This window comes from Molossus molossus, unplaced genomic scaffold (assembly GCF_014108415.1).
Source record: "Molossus molossus isolate mMolMol1 unplaced genomic scaffold, mMolMol1.p scaffold_m16_p_8, whole genome shotgun sequence".
Lineage (NCBI taxonomy): Eukaryota > Metazoa > Chordata > Mammalia > Chiroptera > Molossidae > Molossus > Molossus molossus.
Window position 1 is genome coordinate 30,644,156 of NW_023425402.1, and position 27,228 is coordinate 30,671,383.

The 27,228-nt window shown below is 37.2% G+C and overlaps 1 protein-coding gene across 1 annotated transcript in view; it reads right to left on the reverse strand.

Moving 5' to 3' along the window:
- EYS (eyes shut homolog) overlaps positions 1-27,228 on the reverse strand; it is a 1,629,530-nt gene that overhangs the window by 754,918 nt on the left and 847,384 nt on the right. The window contains 2 exon segments of the mRNA XM_036248740.1: positions 4,017-4,141; positions 15,747-15,871. Of these exon segments, the coding sequence (XP_036104633.1) occupies positions 4,017-4,141; positions 15,747-15,871 (250 nt within the window).

The following is a 27,228-nucleotide window of genomic DNA, read 5'->3' on the forward strand; positions in this document are numbered from 1 at the left end:
CACACAACAACACAAAATCTATGGGATGCAGCGAAAGCAGTTCTGAGAGGAAAGTTCATAGCACTACAGTCCTACCTCAAAAAACAAGAAAAATTTCTAATTGACTGTCTAACCTCACAACTTAAAGAATTAGAAAGCAAACAAAAAGAAAACCCCAGAGCAAGTAGAAGGAAGGAAATAGTAAAGATCAGAGCAGAAATAAATGACATAGAGACCAAAAAAACAATTCAAAGGGTCAATGAAACAAAGAGCTGGTTTTTCGAAAAGATAAACAAAACTGATGGACCCTTAGCTAGACACACCAAGAAACAAAGAGAGAGAACTCGAATACACAAAATCAGAAATGAAAGAGGAGAAGTAACAACCAACACCACGGAAATACAAAAGATCGTTAACAACTACTATGAACAACTATATGGCAACAAATTCGACAATCTAAGCGAAATGGACAAATTTCTAGAAACACACAGTCTCCCAAAACTACTCCCGGAAGAGATAAAAAACTTGAACAGACCAATAACAACTAAGGAAATTGAAGAGGTAATCAAGACTCTCCCAGCAAACAAAAGCCCAGGCCCAGATGGTTTCACGGGGGAGTTTTACCGAACATTCAAAAAAGAACTAACACCCATTCTCCTCAAACTATTTCAAAAAATTCAAGAAGAAGGAAGACTTCCAAACACGTTCTATGAGGCCAGCATAATTCTAATTCCAAAACCAGAAAAAGACACTACGAAGAAAGAAAACTATAGGCCAATATCCCTGATGAACATAGACGCCAAAATCCTGAACAAAATATTAGCAAATCGGATCCAGAAAACATCAAAAAAAATTATTCACCATGACCAAGTGGGATTCATTCCAGGGATGCAAGGCTGGTACAATATTCGCAAATCAATAAACGTGATACACCACATAAACAAAATGAAGAATAAAAACCACATGATCATATCAATAGATGCTGAAAAAGCATTTGACAAAATTCAGCATCCATTTCTGATAAAAACGCTCAGCAATGTAGGAATAGAGGGACCATATCTCGACATAATAAAGGCCATATATGAAAGACCTACAGCCAACATCATACTCAATGGACAGAAACTAAAAACATTTCCATTAAGAACAGGAACAAGACAGGGATGTCCACTTTCGCCACTCTTATTTAACATTGTACTTGAAGTCTTAGCCACAGCAATCAGACAGGAAGAAAAAATAAAAGGGATCCAAATTGGAAAGGAGGAAGTGAAACTGTCATTATTTGCAGATGACATGATATTGTACATAGAAAACCCTAAAGACTCCATCAAAAATCTATTAGACTTAATAAATGAATTTGACAAAGTAGCAGGATACAAAATTAACGTCAAGAAATCGACGGCATTCTTGTACATCAATGATGAACTCACAGAAAGAGAAACTGAAAAAACAATCCCATTTACCATTGCGCCAAAAAAATTACGATACCTAGGAATAAACTTAACCAAAGAAGTAAAGGACCTATTTGCAGAAAACTACAGGTCATTGAAAAAAGAAATAGAGGAAGATATAAAAAAGTGGAAGCACATACCCTGTTCATGGATTGGAAGAATTAACATCATTAAAATGTCCATACTACCCAAAGCAATCTATAGATTCAATGCAATCCCCATCAAAATACCAACAACATATTTCATAGAACTAGAAAAAGTACTTCAAAAGTTCATATGGAACCAAAAAAGACCCCGAATAGCCACAGCAATCTTGAAAAAGAAGAACAAAGTAGGTGGGATCACAATACCAGATATCAGGTTATACTACAAAGCGACTGTAACCAAAACAGCCTGGTACTGGCACAAGAACAGGCATATAGACCAGTGGAACAGAACTGAAAACCCAGAAATGGACCCAAGGCAATACGCTCAATTAATATTTGACAAAGGTGGCAAGAGCATACAGTGGAGTAAAGACAGCCTCTTTAATAAATGGTGTTGGGAAAATTGGACAGCTACATGCAAAAAAATGAAACTAGATCATCAACTTACACCATACACCAAAATAAACTCAAAATGGATAAAAGACTTAAATGTGACCCGTGAATCCATAAAAATTCTAGAAGAAAATGTAGGCAACAAAATTTCGGACATCATAAGCAGCAGAATTTTCACTGATACATCACCTAAGGCAACAGAAATAAAGGAGAAAATGAACACATGGGACTACATCAAACTCAAAAGCTTCTGCACAGCAATAGAAACAATCATCAAAATGGAAAGGCAACCCACTGTATGGGAGAACATCATTGCCAATGATGTATCAGATAAGGGGTTAATTTCCAATATATATAGAGTGCTCATACAACTCCACAAAAGGAAGACAAAGAACCCAATTAAAAAATGGGCAGAGGAGCTGAATAGACACCTCTCCAAACAGGACATACAAATGGCCAAGAGACATATGAAGAAATGCTCAACATCACTAATCATCAGAGAGATGCAAATTAAAACAACAATGAGGTATCACCTCACACCTGTCAGAATGGCCGCCATCAACAAATCATCAAACAACAAGTGTTGGCGAGGGTGTGGCGAAAAGGGGACTCTAATACACTGCTGGTGGGAATGCAGACTGGTGCAGCCGCTATGGAAAACAATATGGTGCTACCTCAAAAAATTAAAAATTGAACTTCCATTTGACCCAGTGATCCCACTGCTGGGAATATACCCTAAGAAGCCTGAAACACCAATCAGGAAGAATATATGTACCCCCATGTTCATAGCAGCACTATTTACAATAGCTAAGATCTGGAAACAGCCCAAGTGTCCACCAGTAGACGAATGGATAAAAAAGCTGTGGTACATATACACAATGGAGTACTATGCAGCGGTAAGAAAGAAAGATCTCTTATCCTTTGAGACGTCATGGAGGGACCTGGAAAGTATTATCCTAAGTGAAAGAAGCCAAGCAGAAAAAGACAAATACCACATGATCTCACTTATATACGGAATATAATGAACATAACAGTCTGTGGAATACAGTAGACCCAGACACATGGAAGTAGGGCACAGACTGACATCCCTCAGAAGAGGGGATGGGGGGGTGGGGGGGTGGGAAGAGATAAACCACAGAACTTATATGCATGTATGCATGACCAATGGACATGGACAACTAAGCTGGGGACGGGGTGGAGGGGGTGTGGGGTGGGGGCTGCTAATGGGATAAAAAGGTAAAATATCTGTAACAAAAAAATAAATAAAAATTCATTAAAAAAAAAAAAAAGACTTGTGGTTCAGTAGAGATATTTCTTTTCTTTTTTTTATTATCCTCACCCGAGGACATTTTTCCATTCTTTGTTCAGGTAGAGTGGGAGGGAGAGAGAGGAACAGAGAGAGAGAGAGAGAAACATCGACGTGAAAGGGACACATCGAGTGGCTGCCACTCACACAACCCAACCAGGGTCGGGGACAAACTGCAACTGAGGTACATGCCCCCAGCAGGCACTGAACCCGGGTCTCTCTGGACCGCAGGCCAATGCTCTAACCGCTGAGCCAAACTGGCCAGGGCGAGTAGAGATATTTCTAATGTTCTTGGAGTGCAGACCAGTCAGAATTTGACAAGGAAGCAGATGCATTCTTTTGAACACACAATTCTCTGAGTCTAACACCAGAAACAGTGCTATGTTCTTGGGCAAAATACAGGCTCTGCCAAGACCCTGACAATATTAATAATTCCTCTAGTGGCATCCTCCTTCCAAATGCATTAAACATTAAATAACAATACATTAAATAACAATACATTAAGTCACTTGCACCTTAGTTTGGATCAATTTATGAGACCGCTTTTCTCTTGAGGAGGGTGTGTGCGATGGGTGGACAAGGAGGATGGGGATGGCTGAGAGAGTGTAGTAGGTACAGATGGAGAAGGAGAAGAGCACTGAGTTAACCTGTCCAACTTGATCTTTTACTGTACAGTATTCTATTACTTACAGTATTTCAGAGGCAATGTAAAAGTTTCACAACCAAAAACAATAATAATTTTACCACAAATCCGGGCCTGCATACACATGCTGAGTCAAAGCCAGGTTCATTTTCTCTGCATATTTCATGAACACATGAGTTGGGAATGCACTCATCAAGGCCCTTCTCACGGTGATGTCCTGCCCACCCTATTAAAGACAATCACAAAGCAGAAATTTAATTTTTAATAATAACAATAATGATAGTTTATACATGTATTTGTATATCTTTGTGTGTATATTGATATACTCTTACTATTTGTTATAATCGTGCTAGGTCTTTTATACAAATTGTCACAGTTTATCTTCATAATCATTCTATCTGGTAGCTATTATTACTATCTCTATTTAATAGAGGAGAAAATTAAACTTAGAGAAGATAAATTGTTTGCCCTGGAGTCACACAGTTATGCCGAAATGAAAGTAAGCGTATGTGAAATAAAGTTTCAGCTTGTACCTATGGTGCCCTTCTACATTACCCATTCAGATGTCTTCAAATATTTTACCTTGCAATAAATACATAGAGAGCAATGGAATAAACACACAACATACTTCTTTAATATGATTCTTAAATTCAAACAAAAGCTATCACTATAGTTTCTAGATAGAAAATATTTTTTTGTTATACTTGTAGTGTATTTCTTAAGCTGTGGTTCTATTGACTATGAATATTATTTCTAGGTTTAGCTGTATTGGCTGTAAAAATTCTCTAAGCATCATGATCTAATTCTCCATACTAAAACACTGTATATGCATCCTTTGGCTTTTGTCAGTATTTCTTCATCAACATAGCAAACAGCATTGCTAAGCTATCCACAAGAGAATATATGAGCAATGGTTTACTACATATACATTATAAGCAACCATTCATAATGAATCTTAATAGGCTTAAGAACATGTTAACCTGAATATACCTAAATATACCATTGTACATAGGGACAATAAAGACAATTAGTTGTCACTACTTACTTACTACTTACGTGTATTATAATTGCAACTTTTATATATGTATTATGGAGTAGCATTTAATCTGAACTCTGGTGAAGGGGAATCACAGTCTTAGTCTTGTTCCTACTTAGCAATATATTCTCACCATTCTTCCTTGATAAACTAAATAGAACAATTAAATAAGTATTCTGAGATGCTTAGAAATGATTAAATGCAATAATGCATTATAAGCAGAAAAATGCAGAACAGGTTTAAAATACTTGACAGAATCAAATCAAACTTAGAAGCATCTGCCAAAAGACTGAATTAGCCAAATCCCTGTCCAAGACTCTTTCCACTTTGTAGTGTTCTTTCATATGTTCACCCGATTCTGTACCTATTTCTGCTGTGAAGACTATAAAAGGTGTCCCAGAAGAAACAGTTGTGTAGGGCTAATAAAAAGTCACGGCAGCCAGTCATTAACATGGTTGAATGTCACAAACATAATATTGTTGAATATAAAAGCATATTCCATGAAAAAACATTTTTAAGTGTTCTTATAAAAGTCACAATACATACAAATTTAATTATATCACTTAGAGATACACATATATAATAAAATTCTATATGTATGAAATTTTTGAATATAAAATTCAGAATAGTTAACGCAGTGGGTGGGGATAATAATGTGCTCAGGGAAGAATACAGAGGAGCCTGTCATTATTGCTAATATTTTATTCTTTGAGGCAAATGGAACATACACAGAGGCTCATTATATTATTTTATATAAAATTACATTAATTGTCTATATTTTGATTGAATATAATATTTTACAATAAATTTTAAACAATTAAATATAATAATGCAGTTTTCCTCTTGCTTCTAATTCTATAAAGAACATTATAAAACTTAAACCATAAAATCAGAACTGCAAAAGAAAAAAATCACCAGACATTTATTTATTTTTATCCTCATTTGAGGACATTTTTGCATTTATCTTCAGATAGAGTGGAAAGTAGAGAGGGAGGAAAAGAGAGAGAGAAACATTGATGTGAGAGAGACACATTGAGTGGCTGCCATCCACACAACCCCAACCAGGGTGGGGACAAACCACAGCCGAGGTACGTGCCCTTAGCAGGAACTGAACCCGGGCCTCTCTGGTCCCCAGCCCACGCTCTAACCACTGAGCAAAACCAGCCAGGGCCAAATCACCAGACATTATAAAAGACAAGAAAGACATTATTCAAGAGTATTATATTAAGAGAGAGAGGCTAGTGAAATAGGGGAGACAGACTGAATCAACTGCACTGAACCCAAGGTAGGTGGGGGGATATTTAAATCCTAGGGTGAACTAGTGGAAAAGTGGGGGCGAGTTGGTCAATGTGACTTAGAGCTTCTGTGTTTGCTAATTGTCACTTGACATTAGGCTTCTACCTCCCACAGAAGCAGGAAGAGGGAGGCACTACTTCCTACGATTACACTTCAAAGGGATGGCTCCCGCTTCTTTGAGAAAAACATTTTGGGGTTTTTTAATTGCCAAGAGATGGCAAGAAGGCTTACATCTCAAAGGGACAGAGGAAGAAATTAAAATACTAAGTTTTCTAAAGTAAATGCTCTACAGAAAGGGAGGTCAGGGGCCTGGAGTCAAGAAGAAGCCTGGCTAGGGTTTGGTTAAGCTGAAGGAAGCATTAAGCCTGTCTTGATAAGAAAATAAGTTAGTCAGGGTTCAGCACAGAAAACAGAAACCACTGTAGGGATTTAAGAAAAAAGGCCTTAATAACAGGGAATAAAATAAGATGCTTACAAAATTATTAGAAGGGATGTGGGAGTAACTACAAAAACACAGATGTGACTCTGAGAGATGCCACTCCAGGAAGGTGAGAAACATAAAAGCACCCTTAGAATTACTGAGGTTCAGGACCCCCTGCAGCAGGAAAGCTGGATGACCAGGGATCTGTCACCGGACCTCCCCTGCTGTCTGTCCCTGCCCTGAGGCTAGTGACTGAACAGGACTGAAGTCTGACTGCCCCTCCTGCCACCACTGCTTTTAGTACAATTCATAATAGTGAAATCTGTTGCAGAAAATTCCACATGTGCATGACCATCTTCAGCAAGTGAACTGCTAGCACATCCAGATGCCCCAGATTTCAGGTATTTTTATTATTGGTGGAACTCAATTTATTTTCAAAATCTCAGCTACAAGGGAGTCTATATGTTGTAGTTTTAAATTTTCTTTCCTCTGTGGTACAGAAACCACAATAGACAGGAATGAATGCTGAGTGCCAATCACACCCATAAAAATAAATCAATAAGCCCTGTGGTTAGAGCATCGGCCTGCGGTCCAGAGAGACCGGGGTTCAGTTCCCGCTAAGGGCATGTACCTTGGTTGCAGATTGTCCCCGCCCTGGTTGGTTGTGCGGGTGGCAGCCACTCGATGTGTCCCTTTCACATCGATGTTTCTCTCTCTCTCTTCCTCTCTCTCCCTCCCACTCTACCGAACAAAAATGGAAAAAAAAAAAAAATGTCCTCAGGTGAGGATAAAAAAAAATAAGATACTGATGAACAAAATAGAGCCAGAGACATGGAAGTAGGAGACAGGGATGAACCTCAGAAGGAAGGGGAGAGGGGTGCAGGAAGAGATAAACCAAAGAACTTACGTGCATATAGGCACAACCAATGAACATAGAAAATAAGATAAATGTCCTTGTACTAGTATGGACCAGCTGATGTTAAGAAATGGGAACTGAATAAAAAATTATAAAATAGGCAAATGAAAATCCAGCAGACAAGATTTAAAGAAAAAAAAACCCACTTATCTAATGTATCATTGGCAATTATGCTCTCCCATACAGTGGGTTGCCTTTCCATTTTAGTGGTTGTTTCTTTTGCTGTGAAGAAACTTTTTAGTTTGATGTAGTCCCATGTGTTCATTTTCTCCTTTGTCTCTGTTGCCTTAGGTGATGTATCAGTGAAAATTCTGCTGCATATGATGTCTGAAATATTGTTGCCTACATTTTCTTCTAGGATTTTTATTGATTCATGAGTCACATATAAGTGTTTTATCCATTTTGAGTTTATTCTTGTGTATGGTTTAAGTTGATGGTCTAGTTTCTTTTTTTTTTGCATGTAGCTGTTCAATTTTCCCAACACCATTTATTAAAGAGGCTGTCTTTACTCCACTGTATGCTTTTGCCCCCTTTGTCAAATATTAATTGAGCATATTGTCTTGGGTCCATTTCTGGGTTCTCTATTCTGTTCCATTGATCTATCTGCCTGTTCTTGTGACAGTACCAGGCTGCTCGGATTACAGTGGCTTTGTAGTATAACCTGAAATGGGGTAATGTGATTCCTCCAACTTTGTTTCTCTTTTTCAAGGTTTCTGTGGCTATTTGGAATCTTTCTTGGTTCCATATGAACATTTGAAGTATTTGTTCTAGTTCTGTCAAGTATGTCATTGGTATTTTGATGGGGATTGCATTAAATCTATAGATTGCTTTGGATAGTATAGACATTATAATGATGTTACTTCTTCTAATCCACGAACAAGGTATGTGCTTCCACTTTTATATATCTTCCTTCATTTCTTTTTGCAATGACCTGTAGTATTCTGCAAATAGGTCCTTTATTTCTTTGGTTAAGTTTATTCCTAGGTATCTTAATTTTTTTGCTGCAATGGTAAATGGGATTTTTTTTTTTAGTTTCTCTTTCTGTGAGTTCATCATTAGTGTTTAAAAATGCCATCAATTTCTTGATGTTAATTTTGTATCCTGCTACTTTGCCAAATTCATATATTAAGTCTAGTAAATTTTTGATGGAGTCTTTGGGTTTTTCTATGTATAGTATTATGTCATCTGCAAATAATGACAGTTTCACTTTCCAATTTGGATCCCTTTTAGTTTTTCTTCCTGTCTGATTGCTGTGGCTAAGACTTCCAGTACTATATTAAATAAATGTGGTGAAAGTGGGCATCCTTATCTTGTTCCTGTTCTTAAGGGAAATGCTTGTAGTTTATTCCCATTGAGTATGATGTTGGCTATAGGTCTTTAATATATGGCCTTTAGTATGTCGAGATATGATCCCTCTATTCCCAGATTGCTGAGGGTTTTTATAAAAAATGTGTGCTGGATTTTGTCACATACTTTTCAGCATCTATTGATAAGATCATAAGATCTTTACCTTTCATTTTATTTATGTGGTGTATCACATTTATTGACTTGCAAATATTGTACCAGCCTTGCATCCCTGGGATGAATCCCACTTGGTCATGGTGAATAATTTTTTTGATGTATTGCTGAATTCGATGTGATAGTATTTTGTTCAGAATTTTGGCATCTATGTTCATCAGGGATATTGGCCTGTAGTTTTCTTTCTTTGTAGTGTCTTTTTCTGGTTTTGGAATTAGAATTATGCTGACCTCATCAAACGAGTTTGGAAGTCTTCCTTCTTCTTGAATTTTTTGAAATAGTTTGAGGAGAAAGGATGTTAGTACTTCTTTGAATGTTCAGTAAAATTCCCCTGTGAAGGCATCTGTGCCTGGGATTTTGTTTGCTGAAAGAGTTTTGATTACATCTTCATTTCGTTGGTTGTTATTGGTCTGTTCAAGTTTTCAATCTCTTCTCGGTTCAGTTTTGGGAGACTTTGTGTTTCTAGAAATTTGTCCATTTCTCTTAGATTGTCGAATTTGTTCTCACATAATTGTTCATAATATTTGTTAACAATCCTTTGTATTTCTGTGGTGTCCATTATTATTTCTCCTCTCTCATTTCTGATTTTGTGTACTTGGGTTCTCTCTCTTTGTTTTTTGGTGAGTCTAGCTAATGGTCCATCAATCTTGTTTATCTTTGCAAAAAAACAGCTCTTTGTTTCATTGATCCTTTGAATTGTTTTGTTTTTTTTGGTCTCCATGTCATTTATTTCTGCTCTGATCTTTACTATTTCCCTCCTTCCTTCTACTTGCTCTGGATTTTTTTTTTTTCCTAGTTCTTTAAGTTGTGAGGTTAAATATTCTATTAGAAATGTTTCTTGCTTCTTGAGGTAGGCCTGTGGTGCTATGAAACTTCCCTCTCAGAACTGCTTTTGCTGCATCCCATAGACTTTGTGTTGTTGTGTTCATTTTCATTGACTTACAGGAAATTTTTAATTTTTTCCTTGATCTCCTCGGTGACCCATTCATTGTTTAATAACATGCTATTTAGCTTCCATGTGTTCAAATGTCTTTGTATGTTCTTGTTGCAATTGATTTCTAGTTGCATGTCATTGTGATCTGAGAAGATGCTGGATATGATTTCAATCTTCTTGAACTTGTAGAGACTTAGTTTGTGCCCTAACATGTGGTCTATCTTTGAGAATGTCCCATGTGCACTTGAGAAGAATGTGAATTCTGCAGTTTTGGGGTGTCATTTTCTGTGGAGATCTATAAAAATCCATTTGATCTAGTTCTTCATTTAGAGTCTGTGTTTCCTTGTTAATTTTTTTTTCTAGATGATCTATCCAGTGATGTCAGTGGGGTGTTGAATTCCCCTGCTATGATTGTATTGCTGTTGATTTTTCCTTTGAAGTCCTCCAGAAGATTTTTAATATATGTTGGTGCTCCTATATTGGGTGCATATATATTTACCAAGGTTATATCTTCCTGTTGGATAGATCCTTTCAATATTATGTAGTGGCCTTCTTTGTTTCTAGTTATGGCCTTCATTTTGAAATCTACTTTATCAGATATGAGTATTGCTACCCCAGCTTTTTTCCCCTTTTTGTTTGTTTGAAAGATATTTTTCCATCTCTTCACTTTAAACCTATGTGAGTCTTTTTTTTTGTGAGGTGGGTCTCTTGTAAACAACATATGTGTGATTCATGCTTTCTTATCCAGTCAGCTACTCTGTGTCTTTTTATAGAAGTTTTCAAACCATTCCCATTTAAGGTGATAATTGATATGTACTTATTTATTGCCATTTTTGTTTAGTGTGGTTCTATTTTTCTTTCTATTTCTCCTGCTAATTACAGCAGTCCTTTTAACATTTCTTGCAGTGCTGGTTTTGTGCTAATGTATTCCCTTTTCCTTTTTTTTTTTTTTGTCTGGGAAGCTCTTTATTTGATCTTCTATTTTGAATGATAGCCTTGCTGGGTAGAGTAGTCTTGGATTCAGATCCTTGTTTTTCATGACCTTGATTACTTCATGCCATTCCCTTCTGGTCTTAGTGTTTCTGTTGAGAAGTCAGCTGAGAGCCTTATGGGGTTTCCTTTGTAGGTAACCTGTTGCTTACCTTTTGGGGCCTTTAGAATTCTCTCTTTGTCTTTAATTTTTGGCATTTTAATTACTATGTGTCTTGGTGTGGGCCTGTTTGGGTTCTTCTTACTTGGGGCTCCCTGTGCTTCTTGAACTTGAATGCTTTCTTCCTTTACCAAGTTAGTAAAGTTTTCTGTCACTATTTCTTCAAATATATTCTCTAACCCTTGCCCATTTTCTTCCTCTTCAGGGACTCCTATGATATAAATGTTATTACATTTCCAGTAGTCTCACAGTTCTCTTAAGCTGTTTTCTTGTTTTTCAATTGTTCTTTCCTTTTGGTTTCTGATTGGTGGAATTTTTCAACCTTGTCTTCTTATTCACTGATCCGTTCCTCAACTTCCTTTACTCTGCTGGTTAGTCCAATGTGTTCTTTATTTCTGCTATGTCATTCTTCATTTCCACTTGGTTGGTTTTCAATGTTTTTATATCTTTATTCATGGTGCTGATGATGTCCTTACTCATGCTGTTGAGTTTCCACAAGATCATGGCTCTGAACTCTACCTCTGATAATTTGCTTAGTTGCATTTTATTTATCTAATCTTTGATTAGAGAATTCTCTTGTTCTTTCATTTGGAATTTTTTTTTTTGTTTGTTTCACCATTTTGGCTACTTCAGTGGGTTTCGGAGGTTGTCAAATTGTCCCTGTGTGTGTTGGTGTTCTGCTGTTTGTGGCTCCCTCTACTGGGTTTGGATGAGCCTTGGTTGGCCCATGTTAAACACCACTGTTAAGTCTTACTTTCCTGGGTAGATTTGCAAGCCCAGGAATGATTCAGTTATCCTCTAGTTTTTTTCCTGGAGGCTAGTAATCTTAGTTATTCAGTTCCTTGGAATGTAGCCCTTGTGTTCTGCATAAGAGGATTTACAGAGGGTGGGATAGATGCTGATTGTTAATGAGCCTCAATTTGCATTTCTTTGCCTCACCTGGGAAAGGCTGAATCTCTGAGGGGAGTGGGGGCTGCTACTTTTCCCCACAGCTCTGGGAAGGAGCACACTGGCCACTGTCCTTTGTGGCCACAACTCAGCAAAATCTCTGATTGCCCTCCATATCCTGGGTGTCCCCACAGAGTTTCAACCCAGTTGTCCTCCCTCTGCCGTATCCACCAGGTGCGTGGTTGTGGCTATTTTAGTGCTCTGTCCAGGTTCTCAGCGCTGTGGAGTGGGCTTGGTCTTTATTCCCCAAGGGCATTGCTCACAGCAAGACTGCTGCTATCCGTGGGCTCCCAGCCTGCCACCCTCTCTTGCCTCTGCAGATCCTACCATTGTCCCTGATTATATAGTCCTGTCCTGCTGCTTTTCTGTTGCTTTTTTCTGAGGATTTGTCTTTATTTTATTTGTAATTCCCATTTGGTCCTGGGAGATTGTCTGTGTAGCTTCCATTTACTCTGCCTCCATTTTCACATCCTCTAAGCCTATCTTGTATGCAGCTGGGTCGCACAGGCCTCTCTGGTGCCCCAGCATCCTCCAGGTCCTGCGGATAACTGGATCGCACAGTCCCTTTGGGGACCCAGCTCTGTGAGTATGTTATGGGCTGCTGGGTTGCACAGGCCTCTCTGGTACTTCAGTACCCCACAGGTCCCATGGGTAACTGGATGGCATAGTCCCTGCTGGGTAGCACAGGCCACTCTGGTGCTTCAGCACCTCGCAGATCCCATGGTTAAGTAGATTGCACAGTCCCTGCTGGTTGGCACAGGCCTCTCTTGTGCCCCGGCATCCTGCAGGTCCTGTGGGTGGGCAGCTGGATTGCACCAGTCCCTCTGGGGCTCTGGCTTCCCACTGCTCTTGTGAGCTGCTGGACTGCACAGTCCTCTGTGGAGCCGCTGGTCCTGCAACTGGTGGCTGGGGAGAGCTGCTGCCCCGTGGGGCTCAACTCCTTCTCAGCTTTTGCTGTAGTTTTGGGGGATGAGTCTCAGCTGCTAGTATGTGCTTCTGTTGCCTAGGGATGAATGTCTGCTTCCCAGCCTCTGTTGCTAGGGGTATATCTTGACTTTGATCGGGCTGCTACTATGGGGGATGGTGCTGGACTCCAGGCCATCTGCGGCTTCTGCAACCAGCATCTTGGAAGCTCCACTACTGTGCACTGGTCTGTGTTGACACAGAGTGTCCACTGGTCCGATGGTGCCAGGTGCACTGGTAGTCTCAGGTTGCTGGGCCCTAGCAGCTCCCACTGCCTCCTCTCAAGGAAAACAAGGGATATTCCAAAATGGTGGGACCTCCCCGTGGCTCAGGGAGAAGTGCCCTGAAGAGCAGCTTACCAAGGTAGCCAGCTGCTCCCATCCACAGCACAGGGAACTTCTGCTCGGTGTCTCTGCACTGCAGGAGTTTGGTCATCCACCTTCACGTCAACACACACTCTCTCAAACACTAGCTCACTCTCTCACACACTCACCCTCTGTCCGGTCCTGCCCACCACCATCTGCTAGCTCAATAGTTGGAATTTAATAAGGGAAATAAAATTCACTATTTCAAAGATTTATATATTTAACTTTTTTCTCTCTTAGTGTCAAGTTATTTGCACCTAATCTGAGGAAAATAAAATAAAATTAAAATTAAACCTAAACTTAAAATAATTTCTTACTTTTTAATATAGTATCTATTAATTGGATAACATGAATTAAAATTATTTTATTGGCTGAGTCTAACTCTAGAATATATAGAAGAATTGATTTTTATACTTTAATCTTCATGAAAATATATTAGTATACACTCTTTTTATTTCACATTAAAGATTATTTCACTTTTCAAGGGTCTTGATTAAAATGAAAAAATCATTCTGTACCTTTTCTGTTCTAAATTCAAAATCCCTATTCATGACTTAATAATTGTGAGCACGCATGGCAGGTATTATCTGTGTTTATCTCCTTCCTTGCCCCAAGGACAATGTAGCATTTTTGCTTCAAAATGAATCATGTTACTTTAATAGCAAAATGTGTAACCGCAGCTTATAGTATCACCTATATAAACACTATCCCACCCCTCCTGAGTAAAAAAAGGGAACACATGACTGCCCCAGGGACTGAGAACAACTCTGGTAAAGTATTCACTTTTGCAGTACAGAGATTGTTCCCCTCACTTTCAATTTGCTCATAATGGGGCAAACTGTGGTTTCATTTACTGAGTGTTAAACATTTTTATAGAACACTATAAATGGAACCATTTGGGCTAAAACACAAGTAAGTGCTTTTTATTTTGTAAAATAATCTGAATGCTTGTTTTGATACTTCAGTGGAAACGAGTTCAGTAGCCATTGAGTTCACTGCACAGGTAGAGGATGAGCCCTGTAATTAGGTCTGAACTGAATACTGTGCAGGTTGCACCCTGAATAAAGAGCTCCTGCAGAGAGGATCAGTGAGGTCTGAGATCCAGCATGTGCTCCACTTGTCCAGCACTGTACCTTGTTAGCTTGGAGGACATGGGGAAACCATCTCATTTGTCTGCTTGTGAAGAGGGGGGTGGCATTCTGCTAACTAGGGTGCTGTCTGCGATTACACCACATTGGCCAGCATCAATCATGGGTTGTACTTTTTCAATATGTGTTGAACAATTTGTGAGGACACATTAGAATACAATTCCTTGGATGAGATTTGGTGGTGCAAAATTAAATAAAATACAGAGTATCGTCTAACATACCTATATCTGGTTTAAATGTCAGTTGTGTTTTGTAGATATATCTGATGAGGAAGCTAGCATTGAATTTCTTAACTTGTGTTCTGTTCAGAATATTGCAAGAGTCATCCAGCTGTGTTTGGACTAAAAAAAAAAAGGTCCCAGAACCTGAGGTACCCACAAGTTGTCTCAAGTCTTCTGTGGGGTCTAAAAGGAGTGACAACTCTTTCTGAGTGACCAAAATACCCCCACATATATTTCTGAGAGATTACTACTGCTCGGGCACATTCAGACATTCAACATTCTATCTCAGCTGATACAGCTGAATGTTAAAGATGAGATGAGTAACAGAAGACAGAGGACAAAGCAACAAAGTTGAAAAATTAGAAAACTAAAGGATATGTAGGAAAAAGATGCACGGACACACCTTGTTTATGTCAGTATACAGTTAAAGAGAATATGCTCAAAGGCCGAAATGGTCCAAAAGACAATTATTAATGAATGATTATTCTTTGAATAAAATGTTTACTTTGCTTGCCCATCTCTGTACTAACAATCATTATACATAACAATAATGTCAATGCCAGTAAGTGCTAACATTTATAAAAGGCTTCCTGTAGGCTAAGCACAATGATATAGCTAAAACTCATGAATTTGAAGGTTACATAAATTTAGAAAATACCTTTAGTGAAATGTCATACTCTAAACATTAGGATTCCCTAATTGTCATCAGTGGTTGCTTAACAGCTCACAGAATATCCATCTCATGATTTCTAAGTGTGATCATTGCTTACTTAGAACTTGATTAATAGTCAACATTGTTGGTAGAGTGGATCATCACAATTGTATTATACATACACATAACATACATATGTAAACATACATTTTGTAAAAACACATTCATACAGGATACAAGACTATTAATTTTTCAAAAATTACCTTTTTGACATTTGCAAATATATCCATTGATATGATTTTCGCAGTTCACAACATTTAGATATGGTGATGAAAAACATTCATTTATCTTAATTTCACAAGATTGACCAGAACATCCAGGAAGACATCTAAGAAAGAAAAGTGAAAAATAATGATGAGTCTGTATGGTAGAGCTCATATTTACCAAACTAAGAACAAAATTAAGCACAAGAAGTAGTCATGTATTACAGCTAATTTATAAGAGATAATTTAGTTGATATTCACCAGCATTTTCAATGAAATTAAAGCCTCCTGATCTTTGTAGATGTAATTAAAGTAAGGATCATGAGATGATATCACACTGAATTAACTGGGTTGGCATAAATCCAAAGACAAGTGTCCTTCTAAGAAGATGAGACACAGAAGACACAGGCCATGAGGAAGGAGGAGAGTTTGCTGTCATGTAGCCCCATGCTAAGGAATAGCTGGAGCTTCCAGAAGCTAGGAGAGCTTAGCACTGTTTGAATGTGACTGTGCTGATACTTTGATTTTGGATTCCTGATCTCTACAACTGTGACCAAACAAATGTGTTGTATTTAGACACCAAATTTGTGCTAATTTGTTGTCAACTCTAGGAAACGAATAAAGAAAATGACTTTATCAATGTGTGCACAGGTCCATGTGTTTCCTCTCCTTAATTTCTCTCCTCCCACACTTCATTACCATATTACTAAAGGCCTGTTTACACGATGCAATATTATTCAGCACTGAAAAGTAATGTGTTATCAAGCTTTTGAAAGATCTGGTGGAACCTTAAAGGCATGTCACTAAGAAGTTATTCTGGAAAGGCTAATTACTGTTTGATTTGAACACTAAGACATTCTAGAAAAGTCAAAACTATGAATGCAATGAAAAGATCACTGGTTGTCAGGGGTGAGAAAGAGAAGGGGTATGAAAAGGCAGAGCACAGAGGATTTTGAGGCCAGTAAAAATATTCTATATGATACTATAATGATGGTTAGATAGCATTATACTTTTGTCCAAACCCATAGAATCTATAACACCAAGCATGAGCTCTAAGGTAAATTATATAGTCTTTGGGTGATTATGGTATGTCATTATACGTTTATCTTGGGAACAAGTGTAGTATTCTGGTGAGTGATGTCAACAATGGGGAATTCTATGAATATGTGGGGGCAGGAGGCATATAGGAAATCTCTGTACCTTTCTCTCAATTGTGATGTGAACTTAAAACTGCTAAAAAATAGTCTTTAATTAAAACTAGTAAGATACTACTAAATCATGAAATTTTCACATTGGGCTTTTAATACATACTTGATCTTCAATACTGGGGCAAAGGGGCATAAAACACAAATTGATTCTGATGCAGAGCATTAAAAAATAAAACACTAAAAACAAATTCATTTTAATTAGAACTCAGAATAAAACGTCAGAGAAATTCAACATTATACTTCCATCTAAGTACTTGATTTAAAAAAGTTAGTTTAGCCCTGGCCAGTTTGGCTCAGCGGTAGAGCGTTGGCCTGCGATCCAGAGAGAAACCCAGGTTCAGTTCATGTAGTAACTGAAAAAATAAGGTTCCCGCTAAGGACATGTGCCTTGGTTGCAGTTTGTCCCCGGCCCTGGTTGGGCCATGCGGGTGGCAACCACTCGATGTGTCCCTTTCATGTCGATGCTTCTCTCTCTCTCTCTTCCTCTCCACTCTATCTGAATAAAAAATGGAAAAATGTCTAAAAAAGTTAGTTTAAACTGCTATTAGCAGGTGGTAGAATTCACCCTTAAATAATTATTTACATTGGAAAATGCTTTATTACCTGTTGGGGGATAAACTGGAGTCATTTAATGTGGTTTGTAGCTATTTTGTTAAACACTTCACCTAGATACTTTCCTATAACCACTTCTTCCATGAGCTCTTCCTATAAACCCTTCTCTAGATCAAAGAGCAACATTGTGGTATTTCTTTTCCATTATCTTCTATCTTCTGTCTTTTTTTTTTTATACTGAAACATAGTAAAGCATAATCTGGTGTTGTCCATGGAGTGCTCTATGGATTCCACCACACCAAAATCACTATTTAGGGCATTTATCAAGTTAAATTAATAAGCATATAACAAAGAAAGTCAATAGACAAATTATTAAACAAACAAAGAAACAAAAAATTAGTGTCTGGTATCATACAATTGGGGTGAGAAAGACTATAAATAGTTTTCAAAGACTGACTTTTAATCCCGTACAATCGATTCTATTCAGAAATCTTTTTCATTTTAGTTGAGGTATTGCAGCTGAGATTTAATTCAACACACACATTCACTAAACTCTTACTTGACTTTGAAATATTTACTTTTCATTTTAAAAAGAAATTTAGTTGCAGTCTGTAATATTCCATTTGCTTAACTTTGATAACATAATTTAGTAGGATGTAGTTTAATAATTGTTAAAGAAAAAACTACTTTATAACTTATTTTTTCAGTTGCAAAGCATCAACATTAAAAATATCTTTCAATGCTCAGAAACTAAAGCATTTATTTATTAGAATCTTTGCTAGAGCCAGCAATTCTCACATTGCAAAAGCTAAAAAGTGTCATATGGGTAAGTCACTTTATACACTTGCAGAAACTTCACAGTTCATTTCTATGACCTATTTTCTTTCTTTTAAATAACTAATGACTACAACTGTACATAAATCCATTTCCTGTTGAATATACCAAAATCTGAAGTATTTATCTCAGGATATTAGACACACCCTTTATTGATAACTGATCATGGTTTGAGTAGGGAGCCTCCAATTAAGAATCCACACATTCTGAACATAATTTCTACTTAATTTTGTTTATTTGCTTATACTTTAGTAAAAAACTCATACCTTATGGAATTTGGGCTTATTTTCATGTAGTAGCCAAGTTATTTTACATCTCTCTTTTCACTGTACTCTGATCTCATTTGTGATCAGGATGATATACCGAATAATTAAACTCAAACTGAAATGGTCATGTCCCTGATCTAGGTCATGGAATCCAAACATGTCTACTTATAGTTATATTGATGTGAATGATTATGGAGTCACAACATTCACTTTCTAAAATTTTTAAATTGATTTTGAGAGAGAGAGAGAGAGAGAGAGAAATAGAAACATCGACCTATGAGAGCAAAATATCAATCTATTGTCTCCTGCATGCCCCCTTCCAGGGATGGAGCCCACAACCCAAGTATGTGCTTTGACTGGGAATTAAACCAGCAACATTTTGGTGCACAGGTCAACACTCAACCACTGAGCCGTACTGGCTGGGATTGACTTCTTTTCTTTTATTGTTTCTATAGATAGTTTGATATTGTAAACTATCAGTTCCCTAGGAAACACAACAGACACCAGGTTGATAGGTTGAGATACCCTAATGGTCAGGCTGAACCAACGACCTGACCAGAATGGCCTTGGTTATCGGTTCTAAAGACATCACATTATGTTACTCATCTAACTATTTTCTGAATTATTCAATTGATCTCATTATATCTTCTAAATTTTTAACAAACACAGGTATTTGAAATCATTTGTTTGATGTTTTAGAAATGGTGGTAGATTGGAATCTAAATTATTGTATGTGGTTTCAAATGTGTAATTTAATTTTATTATAGCCTTAAGTAAATTGCATAAAGTAGAATTCTACTTGATATGTAAAATAAGTACTTTTATTACTATTACCTAAATTATGTATCCTAAAGGTCATTTTTAATTTAACAGTTTTACTTTTATCCTGAGTAATTCTATTATCAGTTTAATTTTGCATACAAGAGGAGAATATTCTCTGAAGATGATTATTTAACATAAATCTAAGTTTCTTGAGATTACTTGACAAATCAGAATATTGTCTAAGTAGCTGTTGAAACTATATATGGACATGTAAAATAATTTAAATTAAAAAAAGTGATAATAACCACAACTGTGTCCGTGATTAAGAATACATACATCTCAAAAGGAATTCATTTTCATAGGTATTATTTCATATGTTTTCAATGAAACTTGCTTTTGATTTAAATTTTGATCTTGAGAATAATTTAAATATCAGAATTCTAAATTGCTTTGGTTTGGAATGTGTCACATGCAGAAACTGAGATAAAGACTTAAATGCAGGTTATTTATTTGGGAGGTTATACCAATAACCAGAGTGAAGGAGGGGGGAGAATGAGACAGGGAAGAAATTAGGGTCAGTTAGGAATGCATTATGTAGCTTTTTGCCAGTATGTGTACCTGGGGCTCAGTACCACTATAATGGTTTTAAAACTCTGTCACACTTTTCAAAAGCCTAATTCTTCTCTCAGTGTTGGTTGTACTTAGTAATTCTTTGCTAATGTGTAGAATATGGTCAAAGTATGACTTCCTTGTTCTTCTCTCTTTAGTTCTCTCAAGCAAGCCAGCTTCTATGTCATGAAGATAATTAAGTAACACTATAGAGAGGGCCAAGTGGAGAAATAAAGCTCCTGGTCAACAGCCCCGAGGGTGAATTTGGAAGAGGATCTTTCAGTCCAATGCAAGTCTTTTTCGTTTGTTTGTTTTTTGTTGTTATCCTCACCCGAGGACACGTTTCGCATTCATCTTCAGATAGAGTGAGAGGGAAAGAAGGAGCAAGAAAGAGAGAAACACCGATGTGAGAGAGTCACATCTACTGGCTGCCACCCTCACAACCCCAACCAGGCCAGGGACAAACTGTAACCGAGGTATGTGCCCTTAGCAGGAATGGAACCCGAGTCTCTCTGGTTCACAGGCTGACACTCTAAACACTGAGCCAAATCGGCCAGGGCCCAATGCAAGTCTTTATATGATTGTAATCAAGCTGACATCTTGATTGCAGCCTAATAAAAGATGCCGAGCCAGAATCACCCAGATGAGCCGCTCCTGAACTCCTGAACTACAGAAACTGTGAAGTATTACAGACGGTCCCCAACTTGTGATGGTTCAACTTAATGATTTCGCAACTTTACCATGGTGCCAAAGTGGTACACATTTAGTAGAAACTGTTCTTCAAAGTCTGAATTTTGGTCTGTTCCTGGACCAATGATATGTGTCAGATACTCTCTTTTGATGCTAGACAGCAATAGCAAGCAAAGCTTACAGTCAAAGACACTATCACAAAAATAAACAACCAGTACATTACATTGCCAGAGTTTTTGGATATAGTGCTTAGTTTTCACATCCCATCATGTCTACATAATGCCCATCTGTGTTTCCTGCTTCCAGGGAGAAGAAGGTAATTGCTCTTGTGATAAAACTCAAGATAATTGTCCAACCGTAGGCTAATGTAAGTGTTGTGAGCACATTTAAGGTAGGCTAACCTAAATTATAGTATTCACCCGATTAGGAGTGTTAAATGCACTTTTGACTTATAATATTTTTAATGTAATGGGTTTATCAGGATGTAACCCCATCATAAACTGAGGAACATCTGTAAATGCTTGTTTTCAGCTATTAGACTTTTGGGGTCATTTTTTACACTGCATTACATAACTATGCATTCAATGAGAACCTTATGAAGATCTGTGGAGAAAGCACATCAGATGTTTTCCCTGGAGTGATTGAGAAATGAAACAATTGTTTACTGACTCTCTGTCTCCAGTAGGCAAGGGTTACCTTCAGGGCATTAATGTATCCACACTTCTGTGCTGATTTACGAGTGGCCCACATGAACATTCGGTTAGATTAAAAAAAAAAAAATTGAAGGCATAAAATAAGGGCTTTTAAAGTAGGGTATAATCAATATGATTAGAAACTGTCCAGCACAGCTGGGATTGGATGAACAGCAAAAGCACCTGCTATAGCATCACAACATGTGGAGCCCCAACCTACTTCTCAAAAAATAAATGCAGAAAATAATTTAATACATTTAAACTACACTGAGATCTTATGGGAAGAGAAATGTTTTTCATCTACATTCTGCTTTTAGTAATAACTCAATTAAAATAAAAGAAAGTAGTCCTTTATTCTGGGGGTTATTTATAAGACATAATAAGCAAATGACCAGAACCACCCTAGGCAATGAAACTGCCCTCAGTCTGTTATCACTTCTATCAGTATGTCTGTATCACTATGTCTATTGTGATCAGCATGATTTTCTCAAGGCAAAATGCTGAATTATTATTAAGAAAGTATGCATGTTTGCAGTGTATTGCTATATTCCAGTTAGGAAATTAATATTATATTATTAATGGCAGTTAAATTTTCTACCTATGTACTGTATACATTTTGCAAGTTTATTTATATACCTGTGTCAATCCTCAAAACACAATCTTAGATACTATATTTAGGCAACTAATAACTGGAATCCTTTTTATTAGCCTGAATTTAAATGAAAAATAATTTACTTTGCAGGCACACTTTTAGGAGATTTTATTGTGAACAGTGTTCTTCCTGGCAAGAGTCAGTCCAAATCATGAGTCACTCATGTACTCAGGTATGAAGAAGATTCTAGTGAAATTGTTTTAAAGTTTTGTTTCATTTAAAGGTCCAAAATTTATAGTGCTGGATTTTCCTAAATAACATATTAAAAAAGGAGTCAGTTGGATTCCTCAGGACCCTTCCAATGTTCAAGAACTCATTTTGTTTTTCAACAGCTCTATTAAAGTAAATGTAGTTGAACCAGGTTATTTTTTAAACTTGTAAAGTGCCCTATATTTTACCATAGTGTTACTATAATGACATTAAATATATATGTATATTTTTACCCATTGGACGACATTCTATTAACTTCAGAAATCCACGAACATTCTAATCCATCTTCTAAGTGCTTTAAAATATCTTTCATTCTTCTCTCAAAATCTTCCCATTTTCATTGGAAACTCCAGAACTTTCTTTTAAAAAGAATTTTTTTTTCCTTATTGATTTTAGAGAGAGAGGAAGAAAGAAGGAGAGAAAAATAGAAACATCGATGAGAGAGAACATCCATTGGCTGCCTCCTGCATGCCTCCTGGTGGGGATCGGGCCCACAGCCTGGGTATGTACCCTGACCAGGAATCTAATCAGCTACCTCTTGGTGCAAGAGTCGATGCTCAACCACTGAGCCACATCGGCCAGGCATTTCCAAACTTTATTAACCCATTCCTGATACAGAATACTTGTAGATCTCTGTGAAAACTATACATCTCTAAAAGAATGGTTTCATCCAACAACCAGATTTCCCTCCTACCCTCTACCCCAATATTACATTCAATAGATATTTTATTCTTTTTTGGCCACTTGTCTATGTATGTGGACACATTTTGGTATGTTGCCAGAAATATGAAGGTTCCTTCCACAGAGAAATAGGTTTCATACTTTTTTTTTTTTTTTTTTTCCTGTGATGATCTGAGTAATGCTGGAGTCTATCATGGAGTTCTAAGATATATAAAAAAATAACTGAAAAAGGGGACCATAATTTCATATTAAATGGTGAATGGGTTGATGCTCAACCCCTGAGCTACAGTGGTTGGGCAAAGATTGGTTTTTAAAAACATTAAAACAAATATATTTCTAAAGTTTACCTAAAGTTTTATAAAAATACATTTAAAATTATGTGTTTTGTGGGTTTTGACATGCCCCAACCACAACATACATCATATTATCTCATTGTATCCTTTACTTCTCCTTTGACTAATGATATTTTGATGAAATTATTTAAGCCTACCTCTGAAGCCTACCTCTTTCCAAAATGTCTCTCTAAATCTTTAACATATAAGTTATTATTTTGGCCTCTGATGTCATCATTCTTATTGATTTTTCTCTTCCTCAGTTTTAACTACTCTAACTCTGTCTAGTCTCCATTAGCACAGTGTATAATTGAAGCAATTTTCCAAGAGAACATCTGTCAATTTGGTAAGATCCTGCATCTTTGCTAAGATTTTACATTCTATTCTTTTCTTTTTTTGAATTCTCACCCAAAGATATTTTTCTATTTATCTTAAGATGGGAGTGGGGAGAGGGAGAGAGAGAGAAACATCGATGTGAGAGACACACATCAACTGGTTGCCTCCTGCAAGCCCCCAAACAGGGTTGGAATGAACCACAACTGAGGCATGTGCCCTTAACCGAAATCAATCCCACGACTCACTGGTCTGTGGACTGATGCTCTAACCACTGAGCAAATCAGCCAGGGTTACATTTTATTCTTAAATTGATTTTTTTTTTTGTATTTATGATTCATTTTTTGCAAGTTGTAAAGGGACAGAGTCTAGAGCCTTTAATGAGTAGGCAGGACAGAAGAGGCATGTTTGAATTGGGATTAATAATAAAAGTGAATTTTTTTTTAATTGTTATATAATCCCATACCAACATGATTTGGAAATAGGCACTGCTTAGGGAGAAAAAAGCTCGCTAATACCTAATTAAAAAAACAACAACAAGTATTTTAAAAATTGTGTAATTTATCTAGTTTCCTTCTTTTTAGATATATCACTGTATTAAAATGGAAAATATGAATCATGGAATTACCTTTTTCCCATTTGCCATGGCATAGAAGAGAAATGGGAATATATCAAGTATACTTCTTTCAGGTAACTGCTAATACTGCTCTTTCTGGAGTTTAGTTGTAAGCTAAAGTTTGAGTGTATATTCTAGTTCAGCATTGAATCAGAAATTTCAAAAACTGTTTTTAATTGCAAGTCATGATTTTGCTAATAGAGTCAACATGGTGAGGAATTCTCCACCATAAAACATGTATGCCTTCTAAAATTCTCCATAAAGTAATAGAAGTAAGATAATAAACAAAACTGGCCACTCATCAGCCTAAATCAGCTCATAATTAATAAATCACTGTATAAACTGAACTTTAAGAGATGCCTTGGGGATTGTTTATATTCAGATAATTTAATTCTCTTGAGAGCTTCTAAGGCTTTGACTGACTTATTAAAATGCTGATTAACTATTTTGACCTCTACTTATATACTAAGCTGTACATTTCCTGAGGATCATTCTTTCTAATTTGCAGTTTTGTCACTAGAAAATGGAGTGGAGGAAAACAAATCCAAGCCTCAATTACAGAAACTGATGTACATAGTAAAGTCACATTTATCCAAAATAGAGGGTGGGGCAAAATTAGAGTTTATAGCCATTTGTATGGAAAATAATACAATAATGAATAAATAATGCTATAAGCATAAACTGTGTTTTGTACATTCACAACTGTAAACCTATGTTTACCCCACCCCATGTGGGAGGTGAGAAACATGTCGTGAACTCTATGAAACCCATAGCTGTGAAATAACTGTTACAAAACATTTTTACTTTTGATTTCTAATATTAAGTACACTATATGGTCAGAGGATATGACCTGTGTAAGTGCTTTTAAACTTGAACGTGTCTATACATGAGAGAATGAATTTTAAGACTTTGCCTCTTTTCGAAATGTTAGTTATAGATAGATATACACTGCTTCCCTAAAGAAGCTACGACCAGATTCTTTATTATACTTACAATAGAATGTGAATTGTGTTTATAATTAAAAACACAAATGAGCAAATAAATTTTATTTTTTTAATTCTCACCCGAGGATATTTTTTCTGTTTATCTTCGGATACAGTGGGAGAGTGGGAGAGAGGGAGAGAGAGAGAAACGTCCACTGAGAGGGACACATTGACCGGTTGCCTCCTGCATGACCCTGACCAGGGTCGGGGAAGAACTACAACCAAGGTACATGCTCTTGACCAGAATTGAACCCGTGACTCACTGGTCTGTGGGCCAATGCTCCAAACACTGAGCCAAACTGGCCAGGGCACAAATGAACAAATTAAATACGTATTAAAATCGATATAGGTAAACTCTTTTTTTTCCCTTTATTGATTTTAGAGAGCAAGGAAGGGAGAGGGAGAGAGAAGTAAAAACATCAGTGAGAGAGAACATTGATTGGCTGCCTCCTGCATGCCCCCCACTGGGGATTTGGCTCACAACCTGGGCATATGCCCTGACCGGGAATCGAACCAGTGACCTCTTGGTGCATGGGTCAATGTTCAACCACTGAGCCACACCAGCTGGGCTATGTATACTCTTTTAATTATAATTATTAAGGTCTGTTAAATGTCATGCAGCTGGTGACTCTATCTCAACAATAAAAGCATGCTGTCTGGGCTCATGCAAATTCTCACCAATGTTAATATTCTTTGAATTTTTAATATTCACTTTTCTTTCCTGTTTGGGGAAATTCCTAGCCATTCAGCATGTATATTTTTAGACTGTCTTCACCTTGAGCCATAGGCCTCCTTGACACCATCTCTCGTCAAGTATCTTCTATTGCAATAGTAAATGCCACAGCCTTGAAGGAGCAAAGTGTGCTCATGGTCAAGCAGTTTTTTTTCCCCACCATATATTTGCCTCAGGAATTTGTAAGGGCGTTAAGAATGTGGTGCAGGGTGTTCCTAGTTCCATACAAAATGCCATTTTGATGTCACCTTATTACCAACACAGTCAATCCACTAATTTGTCTTTAACAGCATTATATTTTTACTGTGCCTCTACCTATTTACTAAATATTATTGCTTCAGAAATTTTCTTTTTTGTCCACTTCCCTGTCCCCTAGCTTAGTTTGCTAGGACTGACATAACAAAATAACATAAACTAGGTGGCTTGAAAAACAAAAATGTATTTTCTGACAATTTTGGAAGCCACAGGTCCCAGATCAAGGTGTCTGTCAGCAGGCTGGTTTCTTCTGAGAGCCTCCCTCATTGGCTTGTAGAAGTCTGCCTTCTTCTGGTGTCTTCGTATAATTTTTCCTCTGCCCATGTCCTCATCTTTTCTTTGTGTATAGACATCAGTCATATTGGATTAGGTTCTACTGATAACCTCATTTTACCTTAAGTAAATCTTTAAATTCCCTACCTCCAAATGTAGTCACATTCTCGGGGTTAGGACTTTAACATACGAATTTTGCGGAACACAATTAAAAACACCCATCTCTTATCTATAAACCAAAAGAAGTCTACTGGATAACAACCAGAAGAAGAGCAGTAGTGTTACAGGGCAGAGAAAAGCTGGGAAAACTCCAGGGCAAGAGGAGCAGGGAAATTGAGGGAAAAAAGAAGTTAAAACAAGGCTGCACAGTGTGGGCGATTTGGGGCCAGCTTGTAAATGGCAAGCCCTTTATCTTCCCCAGCCAAGGACACTTGAGAGCAAATGGTTAAAAGCCCCCTTAATGAGAGAATGCAGGAAAGGAGGAGAAAGGACACAGGAAAAAGGACTGTTTTACTTATTTTTAATCCCTAAACTGAGAAGGCAGCAATCTCGAGGCAGAACAAGATAAAATTGCCAGGTGTGTCTCATGAATTCCAGGAAGGCCACAACAAAGTACAAGGGAACCTTCAGAATTAATCTTTACCAAGATTTTCAGCAGGAATTTTGAAACCTATAGACAGGAGGGTAGATAATGCCTTGAACCCCCACCTAACTCACTCTTCAGATTAGCTGAGAGCCCATCTATGCTTTGTAAGCTAGATGTTAGATTTGCTTGCCTTCCTCCTTTAATAAATATGCATG